The following is a 14047-nucleotide window of genomic DNA, read 5'->3' as shown; positions in this document are numbered from 1 at the left end:
GTAAAGCAAGAGCATGAACCACCGCAACACCTTCAAATTTAACAAGGGCAGGTGGTTCTGGTACTGCAGGTCTAACATAAACCCACTGGGTACTTCAGGAGACCCTGTTCTACTTCTTCCTGACACAATGCGGCTGTGATATCTCCTATTATTCCAAAATGATCGCACAATGCAAGCACAGCCACTCAAAACGTCCTAATTTTTGATGTTGTTCACGGTTTTTATCTCAAAAAGTGACACATCAAGATAACGGGGTAGAGAAGGCAGAAACGACTTCAACCACACGGCATCAGGTAGATTTCCTCTGTGGGTGCTCAGAGGCCTATCCCAGAGGACGGATCGACGTCCCAGAGCCTTTTCTCCACGGTTTGAGGTGTGCCTGCTGCCAGACGCCGCGCCGGCAGGTGTGACGGCCACATTCCTGCCGGCCCGCCGCTGGATTCCTGTCATAGCAGAGTGTGAGTTCAGACACACACAGCGGAGTGTGAGCAGTGTGTGGATCTGTACAGTCATTCAAAACGCAGTGACCTTAATCAGACCAAAACCAGAGAGAGAAACATGCTGGTTCCTGAGCTGAGCAGGGTCCTGTCATGTTCTGATGCAGACTCATTTCATTACTTCCTCACATTCTCAGGATTGTAGAACATCTAACTTCAGCTGTCACCGAACTAAAAGAAGCATCACACTCAGAAAGAAGAAGCTGAATGCAGACGTCGTCCACTTTTCTCGTCTCCTCCTCCACCTCGTTTTTAGCAGCACGTGGAATGACAACGGCTCATTTCCTGCTAAACTTCATTCATTCATTCATCTCCTGCAGGCCAAAGCGGTCGACTCTGGTTTGCCACAGTGAAACATGAAAACTGAAACAGAGCCGGTCACTGCAGGAATGACCGAGATCAGGTCAGATATTAATCTGAGAGGCGACAAAACAGACCTACGTTTTCGAGATTCAACACAACCCAACATCAGCTTTGATAGCGGATAAAGGGAGAAAGACACTTATCTGGTGCCTCTTGAAGAAAAAGTGAAGATTCCTACTATTTCAGAGAAACGCTCATCTTCTTAATCAAATCTATTTTAATCTGATTTAATCTAAATCCAATAATTTCATTTATTTCAAAAGAAATGTTTAATTTTTGACTTATTCTTTATCTTTCTGCCTCAACAATCCAAACCACAGAACAGGGCATGCTGGGAAAAGAGATGTGCGTTTGACATCAAATACAAAAAGACGTGGAGTTCAATTAAATCCTGTTATTTATTTTGGCCTCCGGGCTACAGAAAGAACGAAAAATTCACCAACAGTGATAAAAACCTAAACTTCCAGACTGAAAACCAAAGACTCGGTAGTAAAACGAACTCAAGTTTGTGTTTTTAAGCCCTCATTCAGCTTTAGCCGAGATATTACAAAAATATATTTACAATTTTTAAGCATTGCACAGTTACTGACAGAAAAAAAAACTTCCTCCGTATTAATACTGAAACAGGCGCTCAGCTTCCGGAGGGTTTTCTGCTCACTGCCGACGGCAAACGTCTCTTACAGAGCGACCCGGACGCAGCCGGCCGGCCTCATCGGGGAGCGCACCGTCAAACCCGGGGCTGGAAATGAAGTGGAACTGTTCGTCCTGCCGAGTTGGTCCAAGCGAGGATCGTCACCACCAGGAGGGGAAACTGACCAATAAGAGAAAGTCATCAAGAGAAGGACGTCCGCCTACAAGGCTGATGGGAAACGCGGCAGCTGTCTCGGCTTCTGATGAAGACGTGTGGGGTTTGTTCCTGTTCTGAGCTTTAACGTCTGGCCTTCAGAGCTCACGTCCCTTTTACTCCAATCACATTAAATCGAAAGTGCTCAAACTGAGATCGAAGGCCAGCTGTGTGACGGTGCAGAGAATGAAGAGCGATTCAGAAACAAACCACCAGGCCAAAGAAGAACGACAGACTTTCACATTCATTCACGGGATGTTTAACCAAAAAAAAAAATCCCATTCTATAATCTTAAGTCTACCTTAAACCTTCAAAATGCTTATTCTGGAGAATTAAATTTAGTATTCTGATCAGTTTGACCATCGAGTGGTTTTTTTTCACTGCAGGAAGAGGAATTAACCCTCCATCGAGCCGTTTCTGTGCGTCCTTCCGTCGGAAGAGACAGATTCTAACTGAAAAATGATCCGGATTTTTGCTTTGTGAATGGACGCGGTCCCGGCTCACTGCTCCGCCTTCTCCTGTGCGCTGCCGGTCACCAGCAGGAGGTTGCAGGCCATGAACTGGACGTTGAGCACGTTGCTGGTGTTCCCGGTGTACAGTCCCACCAGCTCTGCCGACGAGCCGTCGGCCGGCGCGCCGCCGTGCGAGCCGCGGATGTCCCACACCCGCACCGAGTTGTCCATGGAGGCGGACGCCACCAGGCAGCTGTCCGGGCTGAAGGACAGGCTGCCCACGCTGTCCGTGTGTCCCCGCAGGTCTTTGAACAGGGTCCCCGACGCCAAGTCCCACAGCTTCACCCGCTGGTCCTCGCCGGCGGACGCCAGGTACTTCCCGTTGGGCGAGAAGGCCAGCGACAGCACGGGGCCGCGGTGTCCCGTGAAGAGGCGCACCGACGCCCCCTGCTGGGTGCTCCACAGACGCACCGTCTTGTCGGTGGAGCCGGTGGCGAGGTAGTTGGAGTTGGGGTGGAACTTGACGCAGTCCACGTCGGAGAGGTGTCCGGCGTAGAGCCGCAGCGGGTAGGTGCGCGAGAACGTCCAGAGGCGCGCCGTGCGGTCGTGCGAGCCGCTGGCGAAGTAGAGGCTGCACGGGCTGACGTCCACGTCCCACACTGGGTAGGCGTGGCCCCGGTACAGCGCGGTGTTGGTGAAGCTGCCCATGTCCCAGTAGCGGACGGTGGTGTCCTCGGAGCACGACAGCAGGCCCGAGCTGTCCGTCAGGAAGGCGGTGCGGAACACGGGGCCGCTGTGGCCTCGCAGGGTCTTGATCTCACTGCCTGAGCCGTCCTCCTCGTCCACCTGAGACAGAGAAGGAGAGGGGACTTTCATCCATTGTCAGAAGCAGAAAATGTCTGAGCTGTGAAGGAGGACGAGCTGCTGCTGGCACGGCTCTGTTTCATCTACATGAGCGGTCCCTTCCAGAGCGCCTCTCATTATCACTGGCTATTCCCGCCGTCTGTCCCAACATGCATGAACGCAATCTATCGAGGAATCTAACCTCAAAATCATCCTACATGCCTTCTGAAAACATGCTTCCCTGTAATTTCAAACACACAGCTATGTTTCTGATTGGCATCACACTGCGTTAAAGAGCTCTGGGAGAATGAACCCACCTCCTCCTCCAGCACGTCACACGCCAGGCGAATGTGCGACACATCGGCCTGATGCGGTCTGGCCTTCAGTTTTCTGGCCCGGAGGCTCCACAGCTTCACCGTGGAGCTGTCGAAGCCGGCGGCGAGCAGCCGGCTGTCCGCCGAGACCTCGGCCGTGTTCAGCATCTGCTCCGTGTGGTGGAAGGCGTAGAAGCAGACGGTGGTGAGCGAGGGCGGGCCCTCTCGCACCTTCTTGATGCAGTCCTGCAGGGCGTCCAGCGCCGCCTCGCTCTGTGGGATCCCCGCGGGGACCGCCACCCCCTCCCCGCCGTCCATCCCGTCCACGCCCGCCCAGGACGAGGAGGTGGAGTTGGGGGCGGCGGTGGCCCCCCCGGCTCCTCCGTAGAGCTGGTAGTCCGTTCGTCTCAAGGCGGTGACCTCCAGCTGCATGTGGGTGCCGAGCGCCCTGCAGAGGGCGCTGTTGTCCTCGCTCTGCAGGTAGCGCAGCAGGTAGCTGTAGGCCGGCTCCGTCAGGTGAATCACGTACTTGTGCTCCAGGAAGGCGCTCAGCCGGGGGTTGGCCGACACGTCCTGAGCGGTGAGGACGTGGCGGAGCTGCTCGATGGTGGCCCGCTGCTCGCTGTCCTGAAGAAAGGCGCCGTGGAAACGGCTGTAAAAACCATCCACCGCCCCCTTCAGGCCGCAGCGCACCATGTCCAGGTGGAGGTAGACGAACAGAGGGTAGAGGATGCAGCTCACCTCCTTCGCCCAGGAGATATCTGCTTCTGTTTGCAGGAGACAACCAGAAAATTCAACCAGGCAGACAAACAACCAAAGAATCTGGAAAATGTGGAAAAAGCCACATATGTGTTTGCTCAAATTTACTTCATTAAACTGTAAACTTCTACTCAGAGGATCCACAGGGGTTTATAAAGAATTCCTTCTCTATCTCTGGGTTAGCAGGATGAAAAAAACAAAAGAAAATAACAAAAAACAAAACATGTATCAGAGTCAAATTCTCTCACAATATTTAAATGTCAAGATTAAATTAGCAACACTGCTGTTGTGCAGTAAGAATTATCGTATTGCTCTGATCAAAATAACACTCTTTTGCTCACCGAGAATGACTTTACAGTGTGTGTGTCATACCTGAGAGGAAGGAGCGCAGCCGGGAGAACTGAGTCTCGTACTGCTGTGGATCCGACTGGCAGGGCGCGGCAGAGACCACGTTGGCACAGCCCGACTCCGTCTGCACTGCTCAGTGGGAGACCAGACAGAAAACAGCAAGACGCTCATCTGAGTGTAGGCAAGACGTCACTGGAAACACTATTACTGCGGTGCGGACTACATGTGATTAAGAAACGAGAGATTGTTCGAATCATGAAATCAAAGGTGATAATTCCTGCAAAAGACTAGCTCAGAAATACTTGACTAAAATTCAGTGAACAGTATTTTCAAGTGAAGACAAAACTTTCGCTGCACTTTGAGTGTTGGTTTACACAACAACGCTGCTCAGAGTCACTCTAAATGAAACCTTTTGGATACCTGTCTGAGCTGACAGTCACCATAATAATCTAACTTGGTGGGCTGTCCATGCCAATATCCATGTTTTCCCATTGTTAAAGTGTATTGTTAGGCGTGTGTGGTTTCACGTTAAAAAAAACAACAACAACAAACAGCATCATCTAGTGGTCCTACATGCTCACTACATCGTTTTCAAAATGTTGCAGTGTAAACGCTGAACTTTTCCATGCGTTGTCATTTGAAGCTTAGTGTAAACAGCCACAATCTGGTGCCCTCTGTGCAGATCGCTCACCTGTGAGGCTGGCGGCCATCTCCTCAGCGGACTGGAAGAGCTTGGCTCCCTTCAGGGAGCCGTCAGAGTCCACATACTGTCTCCTCTTCAGGTACTGAGTCACGGCATACTGGATCTGCTCGGTGCGAACCCGCTTCATGACCTGAAGGAGGGAAAGAGTGTCACACGCCCGGCGCGCACAATACCTGTCACTGTGGCGGTGACTACAGTCATTATATGTAACTGCCCGACTGCAGGTTCAGTCTGAAGCTACACTTCCAGGAGAGAGAGAGAGACACGCTCCCGTGAGCTGAATCTGAGTGTCTTCTTCCAGGAGGTCTACACACTCCTCAGCTCAGCATGCTCGAGCTAACCGCCCGGCGACGCAGACCATTTCAATCTTTCCCTAAAACGCTAACAGTGAAAAACTAAAAACCCGGCCAACGAGCTCTAAACGCCCCTCGGCTGTGAATGGAGCCTTGGTGACACTGTCAAGTGTCCAGATCAGAGGCGGGTACCGAGCTAAGTGGCTAAGTTAGCCGTGGAGGGCCCGGCGGCTCGAACTTTGAGCGGGATTATCCGTTTTCAACTCACTGCATGTCCCGGCGTCTCTCTCCGTCCTCAGTTACTGTGTCCACGCCGACAGAGTGAGAGAGCGTCCCGGGTTCGAGCTGAAGCTACGCGGCGTCCTCTCGGTGCCGCTCCATCGTGCTTGTCCGCCCCCCGCTCAGCCTCCACCAAACCCACCATGCTAGGCTAACTCCTTCTTCTCTCGGCGCGGAGGAGCAGCGCGAGCGTCCCGAAGAACCACGGCGCCACCCAGCGGAGAAGTGAGGGAGGTGGCGCTCATAGATGGCGCTCATACATGCGTATATACTTTCATGTTTCTTTGTTGTTATTGTTGTTCTTGATTTTACTTTTTTTGTAATTGATTTTTTTGGGGATAAAGGGGCAGACATAATAAGATGTGTCTTCTTTCCGCTCCCTTTCATTCTTGTTTGGTGACTGTATTTACATGAACTGAATGAAATAAAACAAACAAACACACAAACATATAATAGATATTGTAATGAAACACACGAAAGACTTTATGGAAGAGTATTAGAGCCTCTCGAGAAAAAAGGATGTTAAAAACAAGTTCATCATAACATGCACTTCGAATTTTGATTTAATCTTAACATTGTATTGAAATAGTTTTGTCAAGAGACCAAAAAAGTCAACATTGTAATCTGAGTTTTCTATCGAAATGCATGATAATTTTTTTAACTTCCTTTTCTTGATGCTCCAAATACTTCCCTTAATTAAAAACACATAAAACACACCCAGGAAAAAAGAAGTTTCAAAATAAAATCAAAGAAAAAAACATACCACCAAAAACTACAGATGTGAAAAACACAATAATGCCATACGTAACTATCCAAATTGCTGGGACCCCTTGTTAATCAGTGGAGGAACTATTTTAAATTCAAACAAGACTGACTAATTAGTGGAGTTGTACAGTGGTACAGTGGTTAGCTGAAGCTTCACATTGGGAAGGTCCAGGTTCAAGAACTGGCCTGACCTTTTCAGTGTGGGGTTGACTTCTCCTGGTATGTCTGTGGGTTTCCTGCAGGTACTCTGGTTGTTCTCTCACAGTGAATGTGAGGTGAATATTCACCTCACATGTGAGGTGAATATAGAGTCATGTGGAGTGAACTGATGGCCCTAAATTACCCATATATATGAATGCTGGTGTCTGTTATTCTCTGTCTCTCTGTGTTTGTCTTGTGATGGACTGGTGACCTGTTCAGAGGGTATCCGGACCTCACCCATAGTTAGCTACACCAGGCTTCAGCACCTTGTGATCCTGAACAGGAGGAAGTGGTATAGTAGATGGGTGGATGGATGGATGGATGGATGGATGGGTGGATGGGTGGGTCAAGTATTTCCCACAGCGTTCATAATATCAGCTTTCACACTGAGGAGTACAATAAGATAATAAAATGGAAAGTAACTGTAATATATATTCTATGTTTCAAGACTATTTTACATTTATATTTGTTTTTTAAACACAAGAAGGATTTTTGATTTATCTTTCATTAAAAACAGACATATATCAATAAATATGCATACAGTAATTTTGCTGTCAGCCGGGAAGGCAAATCACATATGTGCACAAACATAAGTGAAAATAAGCTACTCTTCAGAAGCAATAGAACAGGCAATTCATGCTCCAAAGTCATAAAACCAACATGTTACACAGCTTTGCGTCAATAATAAAGATATCTATCATAGACCCGTCACAAAATACCCATTTCTATTCTGTCAAACTTGTAAATCCATGCTCCTCAGAAATAGACGCACACCATGTAATTTACCGTACAATTCTTCCCTGTGTCCACAAGAGGGCGCAGGAGACTATCCAGCTCAATGACGTATAGAATTAATTCTATACGTCATTGATCCAGCTGACAGCGCCGGGGAGGCTCAGACAGTTCCTAAAACAGGTGGTCACCAGATGACTGGGAAACCAGGAAATTTGAAACACCGGTCCAAACAGTCTGTCCCCCACTGTCCATGTCTGATCTCACAAGCAACAGAGAGAAATGGGCATGGGGAGAAGAAAGAAGCAGGAATTGCATTTTATTAATTAAAAGAAAAAACAAACAAACAACAACAATTGAAGTCAATACTGTTCTGAAAAAAATACTTTAAATGTCTATGGGCAATAACTGGACCCTAAAAAGAATATTAAAAGCTCAAATTATTTTAATATTCTTTTATAGGTCCAGTCTAGAGTTATTTTGACAAAAAATCTTTTCAGTCTTAACAACAACAACAACAACAACAACAACAACAACAACAACAACAACAACAACAACAACAACAATAATAATAATAATAATAATAAAAATAATGATAATAATAATAATAATAATAATAATAACAATAATAACAGTCAGTGGAAATCAGTTTTAGTTTTATTTTTTGTCTCAGTGTAGTGTGTTATAAGCATTCTGACAATTTTGTTACACAGATTCATTTTGCAACAGGATGTTTGTCATTACCTAAACTAAGAATATAGTTTATGGCATTACGATAAGCCATAATCATATTCTTTACAAGTTCTTTATTTTTTCTTGTAAATTTCAACAAATCACTTAGAACTTACAAGAATAAAGGTGTAATCTTCTCAAGATATCAAGAGAAGAACTTAACAGCTTCATTGTGATGCCCATTTTATTTCAGTGTTTCAAGGGATTCAAAACCTTGCCAGTACATTTAATCACGCACACATTTTAATTTAAAGCAACACTAAGGAACTTTCAGTTTTCGTTGATTTTGGCGGCGCCAGTGGACAAAAGCGGTAGTGTTTTGCCTGAAAGAATACTACAGTTCCCATGAGGACTAGCGCGAGGCGTCATAAAATGCTGCTCCCAGTAGCATGCTGTCGGACTGAACTCGCCTACTTTTGTTTCCAGTGGCTGTGTGAAGGACGGATAGCAACGAGATAATGAATCTAATGGTGGCTAAACAATGTTACATCATGATGTGACACATGCAGTAAAGCAGTCCGCACATTTGGAGTTTTTTAGTGTGCAGGGTTCCTACCACCCTCCTCACAGCTGCTTAGTCCAAGTGAAACAATACTGACGCCCTCAGCCCGTGACAGAGGGGTCATTCAACTAGTTGTAAGTCGATGTATCATCACAAAAGATATTAAACTGTTTTATTAAGGCTGAAAAGTTCCTTAGTGTCGCTTTAAGAATCAGTATTTATAAGAATTTACGATTATATTATATCTATGATTATAAGAATTGTTCAGAAATGGACTCTGATTTATTCACCTGATGTGCACTCTTATTGCGAGCCACTCAGAATCCTGTGTCCACAGTTTCATTCAAGGCCTGTGCGCAGATTTCTGAGGGGGTCTGCATGGGTTTCACGTGAACAGGGGGTGTGCGCAACAATCATCCAATCAGAAGCATGCATTACCGTCACGCGGTGAGTCCCCCTGCAGACCTGTCGGCTCCTCCGCCGAAGCTGCTCCTTCGGTGTTGAGATCGTTCTGCCTCACGTTAATTACCTCAATTGATCATAAGTTTCCTTCTGTGCCTTCATGCGTCCAAAGAACGTAAGTTTAATTATTTAATGTGAGCATGCTGTGTTTCTTGCCTTGAATTCGGGTTGTTGTTGTCTTGAAGTTGGGTTGTTGTTGCTCCGAAGTCGGGTTGTATATGGTTAGCTGCAGCGTGCAGACTGCCTCACATGTGTATTGTATCCACTCGGTTGTGAGCTCAGCTGCTAGAGCTATCTGTTATGGATGATAGACATATTGATGTCAGTTCAGAAATAATATTTTGTTTATATTTGTGGTTTAGCTGCAGTACAAATGTGAGTTATTATCAGTGCATGTTTTCTTCTTTCACTGTATATTGCATACATGACATTTGTGTCATTAATGGTTATAGTGTTGTTTATTATTCATGTCCGCATTCTGGATCATTCTTGTTTTTGACCTGCACTCTTTAAAGAGTTGCGTTCATGCACCTTATCCATTATTTCACTGTAGTGTTATTGATTTGTGATCACTTCATTTCTGTCTGTTTTATCATTTAATTCCGTTTGTTATTCTTCAAAGGTTATTTGCACAACTGATTAGTTCATGATTAGTTAGTAGTTTATTTTCTTACAGAAATTAATGCTGTACACTTTGTTTCTATTTATATGTGCAGAGATAATTTATGTACATGTATTCTCTTTATTTCATTTGTGCAGATACCATGATTGGCAACAGATGTTTAATAAATAACATTAAGATCCAATCTTCGACATCCTTCAAGTCCTTACCCGACTACCTGTAGAGATCACTGCCATCCAAACCAATCCATCAATACAGTCCTACTCAATCATCAAAACAAGAATTAAACATGAATAGAATCAGTATTTGTTGTGAGCAGTTTGCTATTTTTCCTCGAATAAAAAAAGATAAACAACAGCAACGACAACAAAACATTCGTTCACAAATTAGTCACGGAAAAAAGTTTTAGTTGACAAAATTGCCTCTGGGTCACACTAGTTTGAGTTTAAGTCATAGAAAGTGTGAGAACTGTAAAATTTGGTGGGGGTGAATCTCCAACATTTTCGTTTCCATCTCTTTTGTGTAATTTCTGCGGTTGTGTTGTTGTTTGTCTTTACTGCATTGTAATGTGTCGAAAGGGACTGCAATAGGCATTAAAATATTATTGTGATGCTGGTTTTAGTCTTCATGATATAAATTCGCTTCTCTTTGTCATCAGTCTCTAAACTGCCCCTTTCGAACAAAGAAAGGATGAAGATAATAGAAACTGTAAATCCACTTCAGGAACCACGGCGGGCTTTGTTCTGATTGGACAGATGGTCTGAATGGAGCCCCGCCTCCAGGAGGAACCCCCTCCTCAGGCTGAGCTGCTGATTGGAGGACAGTTAATTCAGAGCGGGGGTCACTCTGCTGGAAGCGGCTTCTCTCATTGGTGCGTCCTGGACTGCCTCGCGCTCTGCCCTCATATAAAGGAAACGTGGAAAAGAAGCGCTTCACTTTCTCAGAGAATCTACTTCAGAGAACCAGAAGAGAAGATGAGCGGCAGAGGAAAGACCGGCGGTAAAGCCAGAGCCAAGGCAAAGACCCGCTCGTCCCGTGCGGGCCTCCAGTTCCCGGTGGGCCGTGTTCACAGGCTGCTGCGTAAAGGAAACTACGCACAGCGCGTGGGAGCCGGAGCCCCCGTGTATCTGGCGGCCGTGCTGGAGTACCTGACCGCTGAGATCTTGGAGCTGGCTGGAAACGCCGCCCGCGACAACAAGAAGACCCGCATCATCCCGCGTCACCTGCAGCTGGCTGTGCGCAACGACGAGGAGCTCAACAAGCTGCTGGGTGGAGTCACCATCGCTCAGGGCGGCGTCCTGCCCAACATCCAGGCGGTGCTGCTGCCCAAGAAGACCGAGAAGCCCGCCAAGGCCAAGTAAACCTCCAAACACCCCAAGGCCTTCAAACACAACGGCTCTTTTAAGAGCCACCCACCTCTCATTGAGCACACCATCTTAATCACTCGACATATGGCTTGGAATTGAAATTCCAGTTGTTAGTGTAGAATCAAACACGAATAGATTCTTACAAGAAGACAGACAATGAAACAAGTTGGGACACAAGAAAAAAAAAATACGTTAAGAAAACATCAGACACACTGCCTAATAATTAGCAATTATTTAACAGGGTGGAAATGAATGATTCCAACTGTTGATTTAGGAGGTGGCCAGTACCATGATCATCGGCTCTTTGAGAGTCAACCACACGTACTAAGAGCTGCTCTGTCACGTGACCTGTCATACGAAGTTTGCCAGTTATATAAACGGAAAACCCACTTTACATGCTGAAGGAAATGACTGGATGCACAAGTAACGCATCGAAGTCAATCCGACATGAAAACTGCTTTTTTTTAATGAATCTTGTAATGTCTGGAGCAATAGCGACACCTAGTGGCTGCAAACTCGTCAACCTGTGCAGTTTGTGTCAACACAACTGGTAAAAATTCGGCTTTGTATCAGCGAGCTCCGCTGGATGACTGGGAGGTGTCCATGGTGCTGAACTTCATGTCTCTGGTTTCGCTCACGGAAAGTCTGTCACGTGTTCACTGTTTCGTGGAGGCCCGTGAATTTTAACTGATTGTGGACAGCGGCTCATGTTGAGTAACGAGACATAACTGTCAAAGAATATCAGAAGATGGTTAGTTTCAGTGTCTGTATTTTTATTTAATTTTTGTAAATACAGCACTTATAATTTGCATATGGATGCAACTGGATGTGATAAATACGTTTAAAATCCTTTTAAATTCTTAAAAAATTACAACACATACCAAAAGGTAATGTGAAAGCATACATGCGGTTTATTATTTTAGGTTTATTTCCGGGAGGAAGATCCTTCTGACCATCCTGATGTCTCATGTGTCCATTCAGGACACATGAGAGATTGAGTCTATGCAGCTTCCCCTGATGCTGCTTGGAGACCCTGCCTAGCCTCTGTTGTGCTGGATGATGAAGTGATAGTCCGACAATGAGCATCTCGCCACACTTCAACTACAGACTGAGCCTTGCACAAATGACAGTGGAGTGTGCCTTTGGGCAATTGAAGGGAAGATGGAAGTGTCTGCTGAAGAGACTGGCTGTCCACATCTCTAAGGCCCCCCCTAATGTCAGCTGCTGCTGTGTTCTGCACATGCGTGCACAGAATGGAGGTGAAGTTTTGTTTGCCTGGTTGCCTGATGTCGAGGAAGCTGTCTTTGCAAAAGAACCTGACATCCCTGCAGCTGAGCAAGAGCAACTGGTTGTTGCGAGACAGGCCCTGGTGATGGTACTTCTCCAGACAGAAAGATTAGTTATGTCAGTAGTGTTAGGATTTACTGCTGTGGTGTTGTGAATCCTTTGTTATTAATGCTTATCAAATCAACCTTAATTTATAAAGCACATTTCACACATAAAAGCAACACAAACTGCTTTGCAGCATTTAAAAAGAAGAAAAACATTACAAAATACCTCCATCCCTCTCACCCGCAATATATACATACGATATATATATACATACTGTATATCCACGCACATGCACATGCGCAGTACGGTTCATTGTTTCTGGGGCAACCTGAGGCTACACACTGTACTTTTTTTTTTTCCATTTTAGTGTAAAATGGACGAATATCTGTCGGATGAACATGTTGTGGACGTGAACTTTGAATATGAGGGGTGTCCTTACAGTTTGGAGGCAGAATATACAGATGAAGAGCACATTGAAAGGCGAGCGCAGAGGCAAAGAGAACGGCTGGCCAGAGCCGCACAGTGCATGCGCGTGGCAGCCGTAAACAAAGCTTTCAGGTCAGAGGTCAACAAAACAATAAAAACCTTTATCTCGACACTGGGCTGTCATGGAGGAGAGGTGTGAGCGGACCATGATGAAATATTGGTGAAACGAATGAATTTTTGGACGATTGAGCTCGGCAGCCGTGGCCGTACAATGGGCAACCCGCACTGCTGTGGGTCGTCGTCGCTGCCTCGCTCCTCTGCCACGCCACCTGATGACATCCTCCCGTGGGGTCCTGCTCCTGCTCGCCGGCTGCGGGCACCGGACCTCCTGATGAAATCCCCCCTGCGGCGCCCCGTTCCCACTCATCGGTTGCGGGCACTCGTCTTCCTGATGGCGTCCACCGTTCACTTTTGGTTATGTTAGCGGATCTTTTGTTTACTTTATTTCATTAAACTTTTCATTTACGCACATTACCCGGTCTCTGTCTCCCTCGTTTTGTTGCGACTTTGAGCCGGCAGTAACACACGTCGTGATCAGTCCTAAATCCCTTCTGTGCTTTGAATGTCCGCCACCTCGTAAAGGAATCTCCGAGTAAAACACGCGCTTTGCCCTTCTTTTCTATGGCCTTTCTTCTATCCTCTGCCATCTCAAACAGTGTTCTTTTTTTGTAGCTAGGCATCTTCAGAGGTGTTCGCGGGAGGAGCAAGCCGCTTCTGAATGAGGTGCGATGGTCGCTCCCACTGCGTGTCACTTCCTAAACAATACTCTGCGCATGCGCGGCTTGAAACCAGAGCGGCACAGAGGTGGCGAGTCGACATGATATGTCATCATGCAAACGCATTCCCACATTGATTTGCATGACTGCCCAATTACGATTTGGAACCAAATAATGCTGATTGGTTCCATGGCTCCTCCAGTATGTCTTTAAAGTTGCCTACAATGGTGCTTTTTGAATTGTATTGAAAAAGTCCAGGTGCAGCAGTGCCAGTCTGCTGTTCTGTCAGGCTCTTGTGAACTCTTTTCCAGCTCAGATGAGAACTTTGATTTATGGATTTATATGTCGGCTAAATGACTGTAAGAACTCTCTTATTCAGACTCTGGTGAACCACTGTTGTAGTGCTGTCCATTACGACTCAGCTCTGTGGAAGCA

At 46.2% G+C, this 14047-nt stretch overlaps 2 protein-coding genes across 3 annotated transcripts; one reads left to right on the top strand and one right to left on the bottom strand.

Moving 5' to 3' along the window:
* Positions 1-1239: 1239 nt before the first annotated feature.
* Positions 1240-5851, bottom strand: taf5l (TAF5-like RNA polymerase II, p300/CBP-associated factor (PCAF)-associated factor). Of its 2 annotated transcripts, none has more exons than XM_030093488.1 (5): positions 5671-5851; positions 5112-5253; positions 4445-4549; positions 3317-4080; positions 1240-3002 (listed from the first exon to the last, which is right to left on the bottom strand). In XM_030093488.1, exons 2-5 carry the CDS (start codon positions 5248-5250, stop codon positions 2205-2207), a joined length of 1806 nt encoding a protein of 601 aa, XP_029949348.1. In that variant the 5' UTR covers positions 5251-5253; positions 5671-5851; the 3' UTR covers positions 1240-2204. The 2 variants fall into 2 exon arrangements, with proteins under 2 accessions (XP_029949348.1, XP_029949347.1); XM_030093487.1 differs by having other exon boundaries at positions 5685-5851.
* Positions 5852-10685: 4834 nt separating this feature from the next.
* Positions 10686-11081, top strand: LOC115389931 (histone H2A-like). Its single transcript, XM_030093520.1, has one exon. It carries the CDS (start codon positions 10686-10688, stop codon positions 11070-11072), a length of 387 nt encoding a protein of 128 aa, XP_029949380.1. The 3' UTR covers positions 11073-11081.
* The last annotated feature ends 2966 nt before the right edge of the window (positions 11082-14047 follow it).

The sequence above is a fragment of the Salarias fasciatus genome, chromosome 6 (assembly GCF_902148845.1).
Source record: "Salarias fasciatus chromosome 6, fSalaFa1.1, whole genome shotgun sequence".
In the NCBI taxonomy this organism is placed as follows: domain Eukaryota; kingdom Metazoa; phylum Chordata; class Actinopteri; order Blenniiformes; family Blenniidae; genus Salarias; species Salarias fasciatus.
The sequence above is the reverse complement of the archived record's forward strand: the minus strand, read 5'-3'. Positions and strand labels throughout refer to the sequence as shown.